General features: G+C 31.9%; 2 protein-coding genes across 4 annotated transcripts; both read right to left on the bottom strand.

Moving 5' to 3' along the window:
• Window positions 1-3,360: 3,360 nt before the first annotated feature.
• LOC107925990 (WAT1-related protein At5g40240) lies at window positions 3,361-5,727 on the bottom strand. Of its 3 annotated transcripts, XM_016856757.2 has the most exons (7): window positions 5,464-5,727; window positions 4,980-5,045; window positions 4,760-4,873; window positions 4,369-4,594; window positions 4,123-4,281; window positions 3,894-4,042; window positions 3,361-3,819 (listed from the first exon to the last, which is right to left on the bottom strand). In XM_016856757.2, the coding sequence occupies exons 1-7, from the start codon at window positions 5,652-5,654 to the stop codon at window positions 3,693-3,695; spliced, it is 1,032 nt and encodes a 343-aa protein (XP_016712246.1). In that variant the 5' UTR covers window positions 5,655-5,727; the 3' UTR covers window positions 3,361-3,692. The 3 variants fall into 3 exon arrangements, with proteins under 3 accessions (XP_016712246.1, XP_016712247.1, XP_016712248.1); XM_016856758.2 differs by lacking the exon at window positions 4,980-5,045; XM_016856759.2 differs by lacking the exon at window positions 4,123-4,281.
• Window positions 5,728-12,113: 6,386 nt separating this feature from the next.
• Window positions 12,114-14,094, bottom strand: LOC107926036 (WAT1-related protein At5g40240). Its single transcript, XM_016856804.2, has 7 exons — window positions 13,855-14,094; window positions 13,700-13,765; window positions 13,454-13,567; window positions 13,057-13,294; window positions 12,780-12,938; window positions 12,537-12,688; window positions 12,114-12,419 (listed from the first exon to the last, which is right to left on the bottom strand). The coding sequence occupies exons 1-7, from the start codon at window positions 14,043-14,045 to the stop codon at window positions 12,281-12,283; spliced, it is 1,059 nt and encodes a 352-aa protein (XP_016712293.1). The 5' UTR covers window positions 14,046-14,094; the 3' UTR covers window positions 12,114-12,280.
• Window positions 14,095-20,534: the final 6,440 nt, after the last annotated feature.

Raw genomic sequence — 20,534 nt, forward strand, 5'->3', positions numbered from 1 at the left:
CGAGCAATTTTACCCAGTTTCCAAGACTCTGCGTAGCAAGGGACTAAATTGAAACGAAAATCAAATACGCGGCCCAATTTAAAAAACGGTACAGTGGGTCTAATTGGGGTGCGCTGCAAAAGGTAGGGACCGTCTGTGCAATTTCCCTTTTAAAGCCAAAGGCGCGGATCCTCCCCTTCGGGTCGGGTCACCGTGCGGGTCGCACTTGGCTAAAACGGCGCCGTTTTGTCTTTAATACTAAAACCAAAATTTTCTTTCTAAACAACAATTCTATTTCATTTTTTCTTTTTCTTTAAAACAGCAAAGCGGAAAAAGGGAGGGGGCTGACTCTCTCCTAGGGTTCAACCCTAGCCCCTTCATGCCGCCGCCGCCGTGGAGCCACCGCGTACGGCGCTCGAAACCAACGCCCGAACCCAGGTAAGCGCCCTTTCCCTTCCTTTTTATTTTAAATGAAAAATAAATAAGAAAAATCAAAAATAAAAAAACACAATTCACCTTCGAAAAAAATTTGGAATCTCAGTCTTTCTCTCTATTTTCGTCTGTTTTTTACACTGCAAAAATTCCCCCAGATACAAATTTTCATCGGCTTTATATAGCCGATTAACACCAAAAATCCGAAAAAAAATAAAAAAAACCACTTCTTTCCGTCATTTGCTGCGCTTGTGTCCCCCTTTTCGCAGGTTTGGTGACCGTGGAGTGCGCACGACGAGCGCAGAGCAACAAGCGTGGCGTGTGGGCGCTGTTGCGGTGTGCGTGTGGGAGCTGCTGCCCCTAGGGTTCCTGCTGGTGTTTTGGGCTAGCAAGCTTGGTTTAGTAACTTGGGCCATTGGGTTTCAATTATTGGGTTTTAGTTTACATTTTTTTATTTGTATATGGGCTGGGTTTAGTAGGTTGGGTCTAGTATTTGGGCCTATTTATTTACTTGGGCCCGGGCATTATTGGGCTTGTACAAACTTAATTGAGAGACTTAATATTTGAGAACAAAAAAAGTATTAAATATAAAATTTTACACTAAACTTGTTACAACTCATTACAGTATCAAAGTTTGTTAAAGATAGACTCTTAGGGGGTAACTCCAATCTACGCCACTTTTTCACTGTATGCATAATAACCCACTTCGTCTCTATCCTGGTGTCATCCCTCCTGGCGCATTCTCTTACCACAATACCTGAAACAATAACAGATATTGTAAGTTCAAGAGAACTTAGTGAGCTTTACTACAAAATACCTTGGCGGGTTCTATAATATTTGAAGATAATTTGTGTGCCAACATTCCCTTTGAACACTTACTTCTATATCGGCAGATAACATAACAGCCAATACGGCACGGGTCACAGCCACCTCTGGGTCGGGTCATCGGGTATGGACCAATACGGCACCGTTTTGGAGCCACTGATCAAACTCCAAACGGCGTCGTTTCATATGTCGCATAAGGGCCAAAGATAAAACCCTAATCTGATAGGCACCCTTTCATTCTTTCAAAACGAAAGGAAAAAAAGAAAAAAAACAAAAAAAACAAAAAAAAACAGAGAGCTCAAAAGCTCTCCTCTCTGCGCCGCTCTTGCGCCCTCGACCTCCGCCAAGACTCCGATTGCAACAGAGGTGGTCAGAGATCCGACGGCCAGGTAAGTGCCCCCTCTTTCTTTGCCTTTCGTTTTACACTACTAATGAACAACGCAGTAGAAAAGCAAGGAAAAACAGAGAAAGATTTAAAAGAAAACAACCCCTAAACAGAAGTCAAATTCGAAATCACCTCCAAGACTTTTTTTTTCCGAAACTTGTTTTTGATTTCTTTTTGTATTCAATCTCGGTGTGTGGGTGTTTTTACATTCGATCTTCCTTTAAAAAAAAAGGGAACCCCTTTTACAATTTCGAAAACGGCTTTATAGCCAAAAAAATCATAGAAACTTTACAGGTAATTTTTCTAAAAAACCTGCTATTTCTCTGCTATTCTCTTTTTTACGTTCGTTGCGTTTTCTGCTTTTGTTGTCTATTGTTGTGTGCGTGTTGTTGCAGGTATACGGGCGTATAAGGACGTGGTGCGGTGCAATACGTGAAGGCGTGGTCCCTGGCGGTGGCGTGGCTCGGCTCGGAGGCTTGCTGTAGCGGCGGCTGAGGCGTGCGAGGCTTGTGGGGCCAAAGGAAAGCCCTAGTGGCTGCGGCGCTGGCTGCTCACCCTAGCTGCTAGGGTTTCGCTTGTGGCTTTGGGCTTAGGTGATTTGGGCCATTGGGTTTAGTGGGTTAAGCTGGTATTGGGTTAACAGTTTAGGCTTGGGACTTTGGATTTTGTAATCGGGTTTGGGCTTAATCTACTTGGTTTGTAATTTGGACTGTTAATAATTTAATTTTTTATATTATTATTATTTTTATTTGGTTTATTTTGTTGGTTTATGGGCCGGGAAAAAATGGGTTCTTACAGCCCTTATGTGTATTGTATTGCTTATTTGTACTTATCGATTATTTGTCATCCATTAGAGTACATTTTGGTTTACGAATTATCACTTCGCATTGTATATTATCATTTTCACCACGCTTTATTTGCTCAAAAATTATGTTTAATATGACTTAAGTTTCGAAATCATTTTTATCCAAAAGTTTCCAAGATAATGTAACACTCAGTATTTGAGATTTTTGAAAAGATCGTACCCTAACTTATCGGGTCTCAATTTTTTGATAATTTCAAATATATGAACCTTTTTCTTTAAAAGGCACATTTCTTAAAAATTATATCGGGAATCAAGAAAGGACCATGTTCCAACTTACGGGATATAATCTCTTTTCCGAAACCAGGACGATCAAAACTTTTAAAAGTAAATAAATTTTTGGTGTTCATTCTTGTTTCGGAATTTAAGATATTGTGTCCTAATTCACAGGATATAATTCTTTTTCTCGATTAACGAGAAATCACCCTTCTTGAAATTTTAAAAGTAATTTTAACTAAAGGATCATATTTTTAAATTTTTAATTTTTCGACATTAAGACATTAATTAATCAATTAGGTACCAATTTGGGCATAACGAGGGTGCTAATCCTTCCTTGCATGTAACCGACTCCCGAACCCGTTTTTCTAGAATTTCGCAGAACAAAATCATTATTTTAATAAAATCAAAACGTTTTATCAAAACGATTGAATTGTAGGGTGATCCGACCACACCTCAAAAAAAATGTCGGTGGTGACTCCCATTTTTTTCGTTTTTTAAAAATCCAAGTCGACTAATTTTTGCTTTCAAAAAGTGGTTTCGACAATTTGTATTTTTTAAAAAATCAATAATTAAATTTAACATGTAAATCGAGATTTTTTTATTCAATGATACAAAATTTTTTTTATCTGAAATCCAATTTCAAAATTTAAATTTAAAGTGGTTACAAAATGGAATAATAGACTTTATAGAAAGGGAAAAGTAGGGGTTGAAACCAACCTAAATTTAGAAAGAGAACATGTCATCCACACTCTCATTTTGAACAAGACATTACACCCACCAAACTCATCTAACGCAAATCAAGGATGCGTTTCCTTGCTTCACGACATCAAATTTCATCTTCTACATTTTTATCCAAGTGTTTTTCCACCCCTAAAATTCTTGCCTTTTTGTCGTCGCCATTGTTCATCAGCTCAACATTGATAAAACAAAAACTAATTACAGATGATTCCTTAAACTCTGATTTCCTATACCATTAATGAATCATTTGAGCTATTCTACATTCTCTTCCACTTTCAACAGAGGAACCTTGCTGCTAGATGTAGTCCTTTCATCTTCTTTTGCTTTTCCCCATATCACAGCATAAAATCCTATTGATATAATAATTGCTCCAATAATACTGCAAAATTAAGATAGAATTTATATAGATTGCTTCTCAAATGATTCTAACATGAAAACTATGGAAAACAGTACCTTCCAAGATACAGGGAATCACCCAGGAAAATGGCACTCATAAAAGCAGCAATGGCGATTGATACTGGTTTGAATATTGCAATGTAGACAGGTCCTTTCAAATGCAGCCCCCATGAGATCGCAAATGTGCTAAAGGCTTGGAGTACACCCTACACAATTTTAAAAAGTTTTCAAACATGTCCAAATATATGTCATACATGGCTACTAAATTGTAGCTCTGACTTCTTACAGAGTATAGGACTGCAATAACCGCAACACTAGGCCTTAGCATCCAAGAACTTAACTCAGATTCTGCTATTAAGGAAACCGGTGCAGAGATAATTGCCCCACATATGTTGTAAAACAATGCAACAAGCAATTCAGCTGGGTAAATCTCCATAACTTGGGTCTGGGAGATTCCGAAATCCCAAGTTCAGTTCAGTTTATTCGAAAGTTTTCAACATTGTAGAGGAGTGCTTAGAGATGTATGATTTACCTGGATAATGTACCGAATCGAAAATAGAAGATAGGCAACAGCAAGTAGGATCCCACCAATGACCCAATTTGAATATGAAGGTTGAAGTAAAGTAGAAGATGGTGATGGAGAGGAAAAAACTTGGGGGCCTTTGTAAAGAACAACTAATAATGCGCCTGAAATTGATGCTATGGTCCCCATGATTTTAGCTTGACTGGTTGAGCTTCTCAATGCTACTCTTTCCAATCTTGTTATTTTTAGCATCAAATCAAAGGTAGAAACAATAAAAATTAATGTTTAGTGCTTTTTTTTTAAATCTAATAAAATCCACTCAAAATTTATTTAACTATTACTCTGAATTGAATATTAGAATCAGAATCGGTGTTTGGTTTGATTAGAAAGAGGAAGAAACCTGAAAAGAACCGCAAGTATGAAGGTAAAAGCTGGTGAGAGATTACTGATAGTAGAAGCAAGAGTTGGGTTGCTATAATCTATACCCGTATATGCACATACTTGAGCAAAAAACCTGCCCCCAGAAAAGGAAAAAAAAAACCACTCTTAGATAGAAATCTTTCCAAGAATCGAAAATATATATGATCACATGTGAGAAAATATTTACAGTGATTCAATACCCAATAAGGCCAAGTAGGAAAATTCTAAAGCCAAGGTGGAATTTCAATGAGGGAAGCACCTGTCCACTGCACTACAAACAAGCTAATTTTCAATGGTGTTGAGTGGTCATAACTGTAAAAAATGCCTTGATAATATTAAGAAAACAAAATTATTAAATTCTTCTATTAGTTTTATGTATGGATTTAGTATTTTTATTTTAATTAAATTATTTTTAATTATTAAAATTTTATTTTTCTCTAAATTATAGTTATTAAATTTATTAAGTTAAATTATTTTTTTAAAATTTTATATTATCACTATAAATATCATAATTATAATTTTAAAATATAAAATTAAAAAAAATAACTAAATTTACAACTTAGGTATCATACAAACCTAATAACATAACTTGATCTAATAAATTTAATACCAAAATTAAAATTATAAAATTGGAAAAGTAGAGTAATAACCAAATCTGGGCAAAGAAAAAACGTAAAAGATGACCTGGGAAAGAGGAAGGATAAAGGGAGGAGAAGAAGAGCTCCAATAGCGTAAGTGTAAGTAATGAAGATGAAGTAGCTCATCCCCTTTGAAGTTGCTTTTTTGAATAGAACGTTTAGCCCTACATTAGTGCACTCTATTGCAACCATGGCTGTTAATGGCAGAACATCGTTGTAGCAGTACCTTCTTGCCATCTGAATCTCCTGCTTCTCAATGGTATTTCTCAAGAATAATATACAATAGTCAAAAGGACTACAAAAATGGGAATCTTTTTCTTTCATGTTAAATTTGTCTTTTATAAATAACATTAGGTTATAATTAAATAATGATTATGGTAGCAATGATTGTGACATATGATAAATATCTCCACTAATATGTTCAGCCATTCAACTTGCACCAATAATTAATGGCAGTTGGCCCAAAAAAATATCTTAAGTAATATTTATTTCAATTTATTTATTTGATTAAATCATAAATTTATACTATTATTTACACTCCTGTTTGATTTGGTGCTATGAGTCAATCAAATACAACTCGATTAAGAAAATTACTAAAATGTCTTTTTTTAATTTAAAGTAAATTATATCATCCGAGAGTATTTTAATTTTTTTTAATTTTAAAATAAACAATAAAAGATATACATCTTGCGAGATATGAACCCAAGCCAAGTGTATTAGAAATACCTTAAATTTACCCCTCAACTAAAAGTTTGTTTTAATATTTTATACATTTTAATTTTATTATGTAAACATTATTACCTCCGTAAATTGTATATATTAATAATATTGTCGATTGAGTTGATGTCATAAGTTGACTCGTCATCAACTCAAGATTGATGACAACATCATCACAAACATTTCTAGAACATTTAATATTCTCAATTTAATGTATTTATATGTTTAAATTTCGTTTACTTGCAATTTGATCTATATTTTTTCATTCGTATACATTGCATGTGTAATTATTAATTAGTTTCAAGCTATACACCTTATTATTTATTGTATGTTATTTTTAAATACACTCATATGTTCTAAATATGTAGTTTCCACACTTATGCACGTATGATAAATTTATAATGGTATAAAAGGCTCCTAACAATATCCCAAAATTCAATATAAGTGTGTGTCATTTTTTTTGTAAAAATTTCAAATTTCATCAAATAAATTCATTTAGCAATATTTTTTGTAAGTTAAACATATTCCTCGCTAACTAATCATTAGTAGTACACAATATTCAACGAATAATTTAAAATTAAAAAATTATAAAAATTATTACAAAACATCAAATTGTTATTGTAATGCCCTCAAACTGACTCAATCGATCGGGTCCAGATTTCGGTGTTACTACACATGATACTTAACAAAATATCGAACAATTGACAAACAATCATTACTTAAAACATTTTTCTTATTAACTTAATTGAGAGACTTAAGATTTGAGAACAAAGAAAAGTATTAAATATAAAATTTTACACTAAACTTGTTACAACTCATTACAGTATAAAAGTTTATTAAAGATAGACTCTTAAGGTGTAACCCCAATCTACGCCACTTTTCTACTGTATACATAATAACCCACTTCGTCGCTATCCTGGTGTCGTCCCTCATGGCGCATTCTCTTACCACAATACTTGAAACAATAATAGATATTGTAAGTTCAAGAGAACTTAGTGAGCTTTACTACAAAATACCTTGGCGGGTTCTATAATATTTAAAGATAATTTGTGTGCCAACTTTCCCTCTGAACACTTCTATATCGACGGATAACATTACAGTTTTGGCTTACACTTACTCGCCAACAACCATACTCTTAACGTACAAATTTATTCTAAACTGACTAACTTAAGGTCCTTCCAGACTTTTCACTGATCTATTCATTCTTTTAACCATAAAAGTACCATTTAAAAGAATATCTCTTTAGAGCCCACTTGATACAAACTATCTCTCCACACATACACTCATTCCAGAACAGTTGTCCACAAATACTAAACACTGACGGTTACATACACATTTGGCAAATACTTATGCAGATCTGAATACCATTGGTCTACTAATCAAATCATACATTGGTTAGATACCATACCAACTCATACTGATAATGTACTACACAAATCATTCAGATGAATTCCTTACCACTTTATTACAGAACCCAAGATACCCATAATAAAAAAAGACTTAGATTCCATAATATTTCAGAAGAAGACATGCATTATTCAGATATGGCGGATATCTCTTTAACATACTAATACACACTTCTTTTTAAAACTTCCTATATCTAATTCAAACAAAATAACCTTAGAAGTTTCATAACCTTATCATAACAGTATCTATCATAGAACAATCAGAATTTATCTAGAACTTATCATAAGGGCGAATAGCACATTTTACCAGACAGAATTAGTAGAGCACGCCACAAAGGAAAGATGGAATCCTTAATTGATGCAATGATTTCTCAAGGTGATGTTGATACTGTTCTTGACAAAACACTTGTAAATGTTACTCTAAATGTTGATGTTAATATCTTCGCTATTATTATTGATAAGTTTGATTTTGTGACTAATATTGTAGAGCACGAGGCTCGTGTGATTGAGAATGTGCCTAACGATATTCTAAAGGAGATTCTTGATAAAGTTGTGGTCACAAAAATGACTAAACTAGTGGTCACATCCTCTGCCCCCTTAAGGAGAAGGACCAAATCTGTGGAAAATCAATAGTTTAAGGCTCTGGTTAAGAGTAAAAAGAAGAAGAAGAAGAAGAAGAAGAAGAAGAAGAAGAAGAAAGGAATACTCATGTTGCCCCCAAGCTATCCCAGAAAAGATAAAAGGAAGATGAAAGTTCGAGTGAAGAAGATTCTGACTCGTCTGATGAGTTGTTCACTGGTTCTGGTTCAAGTTCCAATTTAGATACAAGTTTTGAGGAAAATGTTCCTCTAAAAAAATTATTTCATCAAAGGTTAAGTCTAAGAAGCATATGATAACAAAGTCTACCATCCAAAGAAATAAGAAGCTAAGAAAGAGCGGTGTTCTAACAATGCTGCTAATATAGTGGCAAAGACAAAAGTAGAGGAATAAATGCTTTTGGCCAAGAAGGATTTGGTATTTCTAACACCAGATTGCCTAAACAGATACATGACCTTTAGAACAAAGGGATTCATGAAGGAGCAAAAAATCGAAGATGCAAGTTTGGCTGAACAAGACATTGAAACCTTTTTTTTAAAAACAATGGCCTAATTGCCACTACTTCATTTATGAAGCCATATGTGAGAGTGCTTGTTTTGGAGTTCTATTCAAATTTGCAGCTCTCAATCACTGATTCAAGGAGCAAATTACACCAAAAGGTGCATATCAAAAGCTATTGGTATGAGTTCAATTGAGAGTTAATCCAGAGGGTGCTTAAATGCTTCAATAGAAACATGGTTAAACTGGATAAATCCTTGGATGCCACTATTATTGACATTACCAACAACATCTACCAGTCTTGGCTTAAAAGAAAAAGTATTAGAGATTCTTTATTGTTCATTATATATGCTTCATTGTTTGCTATTGAAATAAGAAATTAGGTCATAAACACACGAAGAGATTTAGTGATTCGTAAGGCAGCCTGTTAATAAAGAAAAGCAGTGGAGATGATTGAGTTTGATGTGGCACAATTGATATTTGATCAAGTGGTAAGTCATGCTGATAATATACATGCTAGAAACCTCTTACCACTTCCATATTTTATTTTTCAAGTACTAACATTGCAAAATTCAAAGATTGTAAAAATCACTAAAAAAATGTTAGAGGACAGTTCTTAAGCTAAAGTTATCTCTTAACTAGCTAGAAGGTAAGCATGCTAGTGTAGAGCCAGCAGAGTAGGTAGGTAAAGAAGCTGTTAAGCAAAAAAGACAAGTAAACCATGAAGCAACAAGTATTACAAGGGAGGCAGAAATGCCCACTTCTACTAGCTTTTCGGGCAATGAGGAAGGATTCAACAGAAGGATGATTGATCATTTGACATCCACTATTGAATCTCATAATTGAGATATAGTCAGGATAAAGGCTGAGATAAGGATCATTCAACATATTAGGGACAAAAAGGTTGCTCTAAAGAATGATCTACAAAGCAAGTGGTCCTTGCATAATTGTTCACTCAATTTAGTGATCTTGTACTCCTGATTCAATGAATCGACTCACTCTTACTTGTTTGTATTAGTTTAATCCCCATATTCTTCAACATTCGTTTTTCCTTGGTCTAATCAAGAGATTATAATTGGTAAGCTTGTTGAATAAAAAGGGAAGTAGAGTATAGAATAGATGAAGAGTAGAGTGGATATGGAAGCTATTGGTTTGAGTGTTGGTTTCTATGATGTGTTGGGATTGTTGTTGTTATGCTATATAGATATATGTCCGTTTGCTATTTGATGAAGTTGTTTACGTTTCTAGAAGATGTTGTTGACATTGAAGATGTATCAAACCTTGTGGTGGTGAATTCTTTTTCTTTTGAACTTATATTTGATTTGGCCTATATAATTGAGATGATGATACTTATTCGATGATGCTATTATAACTGACTTGGAACTATGATGATATTTTGCTATGGTGGTTGTTTACTTTGATGCACTTTACCTATTTGCTACTTAGATATAATTTAGCATTTCGATTGTTAGTGTTAATTCTAGACACAACATTGATGGTTCAAAATTATTGTGTTATGTTCTAAGTTGAGTTTAGTAGAGTGAGGTTTGTGCCGAGAGGGAGCTATTGGTGACTACTATGTTTAGTTTCCTATATATTTTTATTTTGTTCAACAAATTGTCAAAAGGGGAGATTGTTGAGGCAAAATGAGCTGAGAGTTGCTGAGTGGCACTTGGTAGTGCCAACAGTAGACTACCACTAAGGTGGTTAAAAACTTGTCTTATTTGGTTTGGCAATTTAATGAAGAAAATCTTTGGACTTGTTAATATGCTATGTTATTGAAGATACTTTGGTCCATCTATGGAAACCAATCCTTGGTATTTGAAGATTGAATTGGATTGGATTTGTGTGAATTAATTAATTCCTTAGAATGTAGAGATTTGATCGAGATAGTGTTGTTGATTTTGGAGAGCATATCTTTGATTGATTGTGCTTTGATTGTTATTAATGTAATAGCTAGTTTCAAGGAGTTACCTTATATTCACTTAGATTCTATGTTAGCAAGCTGAAATTGATATATGCTTTAAGGCTTGTCTAGGTTATATATGAGAATTTATTGAGTGCATTCTAATATGTTCATTTTGAGAAATTGTTTTTGTGAAAGAGTACAAACTGTTATTGTAATCATTATAGAGTGTTTATTCCACAAGTTCTAAGGGGTATGATTTGGAGGTACGTTCTCTAGTCTTTAGGTGCAAATGTGAGATCTCTATACTTAGAGAGTGATAGAGTGTGAATCACTTATTGTGTCATGGATTAAATATAGTGAAATTACTCACTAAGTTAAGGTTTGCAAACGTAGTGAAACTGAATTGCGTAAACAAACCTTTTGTGTTGTTTATTTATTATTATTGTTATTTTATATAGTTTTTGCAATGACAAGCCATAGTAGCCACTTCAATCTAGCACCTCCATTGTAGTTTTCATTTTAAGCAAATAAGTCACTTAAGATAGCAACAAAAACAAACTTATGAATAACTTGTCCATGGTAGGTCTGCCCGAAAAGTGGAAAAGTTTGGGTAAAAATATAGGCCCGAAAAATGAGATTGAGCAAAAAATTGGGTAAGGCTTTTTTTGGCTTGAGCCCAACTAGAATATGCAAAACTATTTTGTTGCTATTTTCTTCTTTTTTTTTCACTATTTTTCTATTATTTCACTATTATGTTCCTACTATTTTGTTGCTCTTGTTTGGATATTGTTTAACTCTTGTTTTATTGGTAATTTTGTTACTGTTTTAGAGGAATTTGCTTGTTAAGTTGCACCTATCTTAGTGTTATTGAAGTATGCATGTTTTTTTTAATTTATTTTCAATTTGTTGAGAAACATTTATTTTAATGTTTTTAGTATTTTTGATGTAATATATATATTTTTAAAAATTTATATAAAAAATAATATAAAAATTAATACGGGTGGGCCAAACCGGGCCCGAATTTTAGCATTTTTATTTGGATTAGGCTTGGAAAAAATTTTAGGCCCATTTTTCGGGCCGAGCCGAGCCTAACAAACAGACCTAAAATTTTGGTTGGATCCAACCTGAACCTGACTCGACCTATGAACACCTCTATTTATGAATAGTATATTTAAAATATGTAATGTTTAAGCTTTAATTAAAATTATCTAAATTCCTACATTCGATTAGAGATGCTTTTAGTTGGTCATGTATAATGTAGACTTTTGACAAATTGTTGGTAAAAAAAAAACCAAATTATACAAAAAAAATATTTACATCTAATTCATTTTAGTTCCAATTAAAATGAAAGACGATTATTTAAAAAATAAAATTTATTCCCTAAAAGTTGAAATGAAATTTATTCTAACTAATTGCTAGTTCCATTAGTTTATAAAGCTTAACGTAAATCAAATGGTTAATTTAATATTTTTTAGGTTGAGGGTTGAATTTGAAATAATTAAATAATAATAATATGAGCATCATAATTATAATCATAATAATTGCCAAAAACCTGAAATTCAAATAATCTGGTGATAGAAGTGATGATGATCATCATTCTCAAATCTGATCCAGCAAATTAAGCCTTTTTAGGTAATGAAAGACTATATCATTTGATGAGCTACATTTTGCTTCCCAATATGGAAGCATTGAACTACATTAACCAGCTACCTTTTTTCTTTTTGAGAACATTTATTCTAATTTTCTTCCACATTTTGGGATTTCAGCAGAGGGGCTTTGGTGCTTAAACCAGAGCCATCATCTTTCATTTCTTCTTTTGCTTTTCCCCATAGTACAGCATAAAGACCAATAGTTAAGATCACCCCTCCAATGACACTGCAAAACCAAGTTTGATTAAATTGTAAAACCAAACAAAGTAGAAATGTAAATTTACATTACAATAGGTTTTAGCGGCATTTTTAGCCGCGTTTGCACAAAAAACTTTTTTATTACCTTCCAAGATACACTGCTTCACCAAGGAAAATGGCACTCATAATAACTGCAATGACAATGGAAGTTGGTCGGAAAATTGCAACGAAAACAGGCCCCTTCACGCGTACGCCCCATGTATGAACACCGGAGCTGAATGGGAACCCGAAAAGTCCCTAAACAAGTTATTAACAACAAACTTAACATTCAGATCCTGCAAATTATTGTGCTTCACTGTTGCAATTTTATCATTAACTATGTTCTTACCGAGTATAGGACCGAAACAACTGATATGCTAGGATGTAATGTCCAAGAACTCAAGTTCTGTTCTTTTATTAAGCATGCTGCTAGAGCTATAATGGCCACTGACATGTTGTAATACACATTCACAGTAATCTCTTCTGGGTATATCTTCATTACTTTGGACTGTACAGGACAAAACAAGATCATACAAACATGCCAAAACCTTACAAATATATCACTAACATGATATGAATATAGAGATTTCTGGGTTGGGGGGGGGGGCTTGGATATATCGATTTACCTGAACAATATACCAGAATGAAAAGAAAAGATATGCAAGAGCTTCAAGGAGACCACCAATGACCCAATTTGATTGAGTTGACTCAAGAGGCCATTGAAGTGAAACAGATGAAGATGTTGAAGATGGAATAACTTTGGGGCCTTTGTAGAGAACGATCAGCAAAGCACCAGATATTGAAGTTATGGTGCCAATTATTTTAGCTTGAGTTGTTGAACTTGTAAATGATACTTTTTCTATCCTTGTTATGCAAAAAATAAAAGTGGGGAGAAAAGTTAAGGGACCATTCAGGAAATAGGTTAAGCATGGAAAGATCATAAACATGAAACAATTTGCTTGGAGCTGGTGCAATCTTATTTATTAACTTTATAATGACAAAAAAATAGAATAAATGAAAAACCTGAAGAGGACAGCAAGTATGAAGGTAAAAGCTGGTGCAAGATTGCTGATGGCTGAAGCAAGAGTTGGGGACCCAAGTTCTAAACCTTTATAAGCACATACTTGACCTGAAAACCTGTCTCCAAAACATGAACAATCATGGTTTTATTTTTCTTCCTTTCATAAGCACATTGTAATCTTTGACAATCACAAGAAAAACCCAGAAATTTACAGATTTATATACATAATGGAGTACTTCCATACATACCCAAGAAGCCCAAGAAGGCAAATTCTGGAGATAAGAGGGAATTCCAATGGAATAAGCAATTTTTTCCTGCATAAACAAACAAGATATGTTAGAAAAAAAGAAAACAATTTCTATCAAAAGATTTGATGAGAGTTGAAAGAGCAAAAAAGAAATACCTGTTTGATAGGAAGGCTAAAGGGACGAAAACAAGGGTAGCTAAAACATAACAATAGGCAATGTAGACGAAATAGCTCATTCCTTTCAAAGAAGCAGCTTTGAATAGAATGCTTAAGACTACATCAGAGCATTCCACTGCGACCATGGCTGTTATTGGTACAACATCCCTGTACCCCCACTTTCCTGCCATTTCCCTTTCTTGTATCTAAAATACCATTATTTAGTTTTGCTGCCTCCATTATATATATACACTCCCACTCCTTAGTATCTTCGAGAGCGTAATTTGAAAATAGAAAAAAAATACCTTAAATACAAAGGTTCAGATTCATTATTTCTCACATCTTTTTTTTTTGGTTGTTTAATTATTTCTCACTTCTTAAATGTAACTATATGAACCAAATAAATTCCCATTTAACGAGTAGCCATAATGAAATGTTTCATTCTTATCCCTTTCATTTTTAGGGTAAATTACACCCAAAGTTATTAAACTATTAATAATTTTATGTTATGGTCACTCAACTTCAAAAAGTTATAAAGTGGTTACTGAACGATTTGAAAGTTTTCATTTTAATCACTGGGTTGTTAAAATCACTATTGTATGGCCTTCTCTATTCACACCGTTTACACCAATCAAAAGTTCTCTTTCCTCTTCCCTTTTCTCTCTTCCCTTCTACAGTTATTTTTCACGAAACAGCTTTAAACACCACGAACTTGTGAACCAAAATAATACAACTTTCTTCTCCAATCTCTGAGATTAATTGTTGGACTGATTTGGATCTAAGATATGTTTTTCTACTCATCAATAAATGTTAATCTATTGTACTGGTCATCGAATAATCATTTGGAACTTACTAACCGAACTTTCTAATAGCAAACAATTTCATAACTTTTTGAAATTAAATGATAAAAATATAAATTTCCTAATACTTACTGGAATTGAATGTCATAGAAGAAGTAAAAGAGTTTTATCTTTCTTGTTAATGGAGAGTCAAATCTTTGAACAAAATCATCATTTATTGGCTTATTTAATTAGCTGGTGCAGGGTTGGACTATATCTTATTTTCAATGTCATTCATGCACGTTCTTTGTTTGTTGTTTTTATTCATTTATTGATCATAAATTAGGAAAGGAAAATTTTCTTCAATGTACATACAGATTTTCTATACCAAAGGAGTTTATGATGGATGATTATTTATCTTTTTCTTTAAATTTTCATAGTTTAGCTCTACCCGAATTCATGTAGAATATAATTATATATTTAATTTTCTTTTTTAAAGTCAGAATATGAAAGTAAAACTTGATTCAATCTGAGATAGAAATAAAAGAAAATATCTCAATCTTGCATTGCATGTGGTGGCTTTAAAGGCTGCTTATTTCAATGGTCAAAACTTGTGATGCATGACAACTCTGATTGATTTATTTTAATGATTTAGTTCATTCAGTATTGTATTAAAAATTCTTAATTCCAGTAATTGGCTTTGATTATTCAAGTGTGACATCAAACTGAATAACTACCGTAGTCTAAACTTTAAAATATGTATGGAGAGAACATGTGGTGCATTTATGGATTTCTTTAGAACCAATGTGCAATTAGTTTAGAAAAAGGGTGTATCATGTGACACGATTATAAAATTAGTTGAATTAAACTACAAGATTTCATAAACTAAAATCCACCTACAATATTGTTGTAGGTGGATGTAGAATCCAATAATTAAAAGTAAAATTTTGTAAATAATGATTAAAAATAAGTAAACAAGTTTATAGAAAAGATAAAAAGAGAGCTGTGATTTATTGTTTAAATGAGTACATGTTTATAAACAAGCTATTAATAAAATTCTTAGATAAAATGAGTTAAATCAAATAAATTTCAAATAAGAAATATTTGTTTTTAAATGATTTGGTCAATTGATACGCCCGTCTCAAAGTTGGAGTTTGTGGAGTGATGCCTAACTTGTTGAGGTTACGCATGAAAGTTATTTTGGGTAGTGCTTTTATAAATGTATCAACAATTTGGTCAGTAGCAGAAATGTGAGTGATATTCAATTTTTTTTTTTTGAACATGATCACAAAAGAAATGTAAATCCACCTCAAGATACTTCATTTTGCTATGCAAAATTGGATGTTGATTGTGAGATATTGCACCGTGATTGTCAAAAAAGGTTTTCAGGGGATGAGATAGTGGAGGAGCGGGCAATAGTAAGTTGTTTCTTTGAGAATCATCTTATTGGATTTTGACAAAAAAAAATTAAAACCAATTATCGAACTATGATTGGTGTGGTCACTTGCTTTGAGTACATATAAAGACTTGAATCCATATGACGAGTGAACCAAAGATCATAGCTAAAGGGTTTTTTCCAATTACCGAAGAATTCATTTCACTCCCTTCCAATGTATGGAGAATAGAGCATGCTTAAATTAAGAAAGTCTGTTCACAACAAACAAAATATCAAGTCTTGTAAATGAAGTATATTGGAGTTTCCCAATATTTATTCAATATATAGTAGTATCAGTAGGGTTAGACTTATCTTGAAGCTTGTAATGGTGAGAGGAGATCATTTGAGTAAGTACTCCTTTATTGCCTTGCATCGCTATATCATTAGTATATTCTAAATGTATTTGCTTTATGACAGAATAGATCATCCGTAGTTGATATTATGTCAACCCCAAGAAAAATTATTAATGAAACAAGTTTTTAAGTGCAAATTTCTATGAAATAGAAATAATTTGTTGAACAATTGTTGAATTATTTTCGGTCACGATAAAATTATCTTCATAGACGAGTAGATAAACTAAAATACCAAAGTCATTGATAGGCTGTCGAGACTTATAAAAATAAATTCTACTTGAAAAAATGAAATTAGTAAAAAGCAGTAAATAGGGTCATTTCCACAAAGATTGGTAATAATTTTATTTTTTAAGAAAAATAGAAAAGAAAATAAAAAAGTGTTTTAAAAAAACCAATTTTAAATTAAAAACTAAAACAAAGAAAGAAATAATCAAACGTTTTAGAAAAATCAATGGTAAAAAATTCTACCCAAAGGTAAAATTTCCTTTTGATTCATAGATTAAACCATTGATGCAATGATGTTTTTAATGCCTTTAGTAAATTAGTTCTAGTTGCTGACTAAGTGTCGGGCAACCAATCTCTCCTTACTTGTTCAGTAACTAAGAGGTAACTCGTTTGAAATTACTTCTCTAACCGATAAATAACCTTGTAACTCAACGCCCGAAGTTTAACTTACTAACAACATTAAGAACTAGAGAGACCTAATTCTAACCAGCAAACTCACCAATAGGGTTTTTTTTAAGATAGCTCACACATCCATACCACATAATCATAAACTACAACATAAACAATTTATGTAGTTCATCACTAGTATTATAATGAATTAAACAATTACGAACAGTTATTTTATATGACAAAGTAAGCGTTCTAAGCAATTAATACTAGTTGAATATTTAACAAACCTAAACAATTATAATTAAAATAGAATATGCGTGAATACCAAAGAACAAAGAATGATTAAAACACAAATTAAGTCTTACGAATTTATTGAATCAAACTTTGATTAACCTTTAGCTAGAAAACAAGTGTTTATTGTTGACACCATTTTTTTTGTGAAAACGGGGTCGACTTAGATTTTAAAATGAAAAACGAATATGGGAGTCGCCACCAATCTTTTTTGATGAGGTGTGACCGGGTCACCTCGAAAAGTGGTTGTTTTTAATAAATGATTTAATTTTATTAAAACAACGATTTTGGTCCACGAATTTTAGAAAAACGAGTTCGGGAGTCGGTTACATATGAGGAAGGATTAGCACCCTCATGACGCCCAGAATTGGTACCTAGTTGATTAATTAGTGTCTTAGTGCCGAAGATTGAAAACTTTGAAGAATTTTAAACATACGATCCTTTGTCAAAATATTGAAAATTTTTGAGATAGAGACATATTTTCACGTTAATCGAGAAAGAATTACATCTCGTAAGTTAAGACACAATGTCTTGAATTCCCGATACGAGAATACATGCCGAAAACTTATTTATTTGAGAGACATTCGATTATCTCGGGTTTAGAAGATAAATCATGACCTGTAAGTTAGAACGTGATCTTTTGTTAAATCCCGAGATCATAAAAATTGCTTGAAGAGATTCGTATATTTAGTTTTATCGGGAAAATCGAAACCCCGTAAGTTAGGATACGACTTTTTTGAATATCAAAATACGAAATGTTATTTATTTGAAACAGATTTTGATATATCGAGTAAAAGATAAAACACGAGGTCCTAGTAAAAAATGCGAAAACAAATTACGTCGTTGGTATGCATAACGAAACAATAATGTATACAATGGTGTAAAAATGATACGAGCAATAGCAACGAAAATAAGATAAGTAAATAGCATACAAAATAACAAGTACATAAGCAAATAAAAGTAAAACATAATAATGAAAACGTAAATAAATAAGTAAATAAATAAAATGAATAAAATTATAAAAATGTAAAAAATATATCTACATGTACATATATATATAAATTATAAGATATAATAAGAAAATATATATAAGTATGTATATATATTTATGAAAATTCAAAAAATACGTATATAGATATATATAGATATGTATATAAATTATAAATTATATAAGTATGTAAGTATGTACATATATATAAATTATAAAAATATGCATATATATTGTAAAAACGTGTGCATGTATATATATAACAAAATTTGAAATTTAAAAGGGTATAAATAAGTAAATAATAATACAAGATTAATGGTATAATATAATAATGATAATAATATTAAAATAATTAAATAAATAATAAAATAGTTAAAATTGTAACACCCCTAACCCGTATTCGACGCCGGAATAGGGTACGAGGCATTACCGAAACATACACTTGTAAACGTATTAAATCGAGTCATAAAATTTCATCCAAATTAAAACTCTTCAAATTTTTAACATGCTTTTATAATTCTTCACAATGTATCTTCAAAATATTATATTCATAATAACTAGGGCCTACGAGACCCGATACATATTCATGCAATTCACAAATCTTAACAATTCAATGCTTCATTTTCATTTCATTAAATTCACAAATTCTCACGTTCACAATTCAAATCAATTTCACTAGCAATGGAAATTTTTATATAATTCACATATAATCCAATATCATTAAATTCAATACTAATTCGTATTTACCATTTAACTCAACGTTTATCGATTATGATCGAGCATGTGACCGATTTATACACAATTCATTCATTTTTTTAATTTAATTTTATTTTATTTCATTCCATTCCATTCCATTCCATACCATTTCATTCCATTCCATTCCATTCCATTCCATACCATTTCATTCCATGAAGCATTCATATTTATAACCAATCAAAATCAAAACATTTATGAGCTAACATTAACCCATTTAACTTATACAAGTCATTATAACCAGAATCAAATCATCCAAAATTACCGATAGAACCAATGGATAATGTGATATATCTCCAACAAGCTTCCAACTCAATCGAGCTTCCGATAATCATTTCAAAACATCTAATAATTATACATATTACCAATAATAATTCAATTCCAATAATAAAACACACATATATATATAATATTCATTACCAAATAGCATTCAATTCAATTAAAATTACACAAAATATGGTTCATACAAACTTACCAGGCTAAATTGCAGAAATACCAAAATTCAGGTACATTTTGAAAAATTTCTATTTTTTTCTCGAATTTCCACCCAATCTTGATCTAAATTAATATTTCATTCAATTTAGTAATTTAAATAATAAAACAATTCATTTCATGCAATTTGGTCACTTTTTGACATTTTTACAAATTTACCCTTAAAGTTTCACATTTGTTCAATTTAGTCCCTGAACCTAAAACATGTAAATTGGCCATTTTTAATGAAAACTCATGCTAGTTGAGTAATCATATATTTTCCTCCTCCTCCTCTCCATTCCACATCCTTAATGTATATAACATGCTTATAGGTAACATTATCTATAATTTCACCATTTACTTATATATTCATTCAAAGCTGTCCACTTGAGTCGTAGCCACTAAATTATTTATATCTTGATCTACAGAACTCAAAATTAAGATCCATTAATTTTCCCTGAAACTAGACTCACATATCTTCTTATCATAAAATTTTTAGAATTTTTGGTTTAGCCAATAAGTACAGTTTATTCTTTAAAGTCATCCCTGTTCTGCTGTTTGACAGTTCCGACCCTTATTCACTAAAAATTAACTATCTCCTCGTACAGAATTCGAATTATGTTACCATTTATTTATATTAAAAATAGACTCAGTAAGGATTTAAACATATAAATTTAAGCCTCTAATTATTTTTATCCAATTTTTTATGATTTTCCAAAGTCAGTACAGGGGAACCCGAAATCATTCTAACCTTATCTCACAAAACCTATTATATCTCATAATTTACAATTCCATTGCTTACACCGTTTCTTCTATGAGAAACTAGACTCAACAATTATTTAATTTCATATTTTGTTCATCCTCTAATTCAATTTATACGGTTTTTGGTAGATTTTCAAAGTCACACTACTGCTGCTGTTTCAAAACTATTTTAGTGTAAAATGTTGATAACTAAATTTCTAACACTTTCCTTTCCTTTCTCTTCAATATTTTCC

This window comes from Gossypium hirsutum, chromosome D04 (assembly GCF_007990345.1).
Source record: "Gossypium hirsutum isolate 1008001.06 chromosome D04, Gossypium_hirsutum_v2.1, whole genome shotgun sequence".
Lineage (NCBI taxonomy): Eukaryota > Viridiplantae > Streptophyta > Magnoliopsida > Malvales > Malvaceae > Gossypium > Gossypium hirsutum.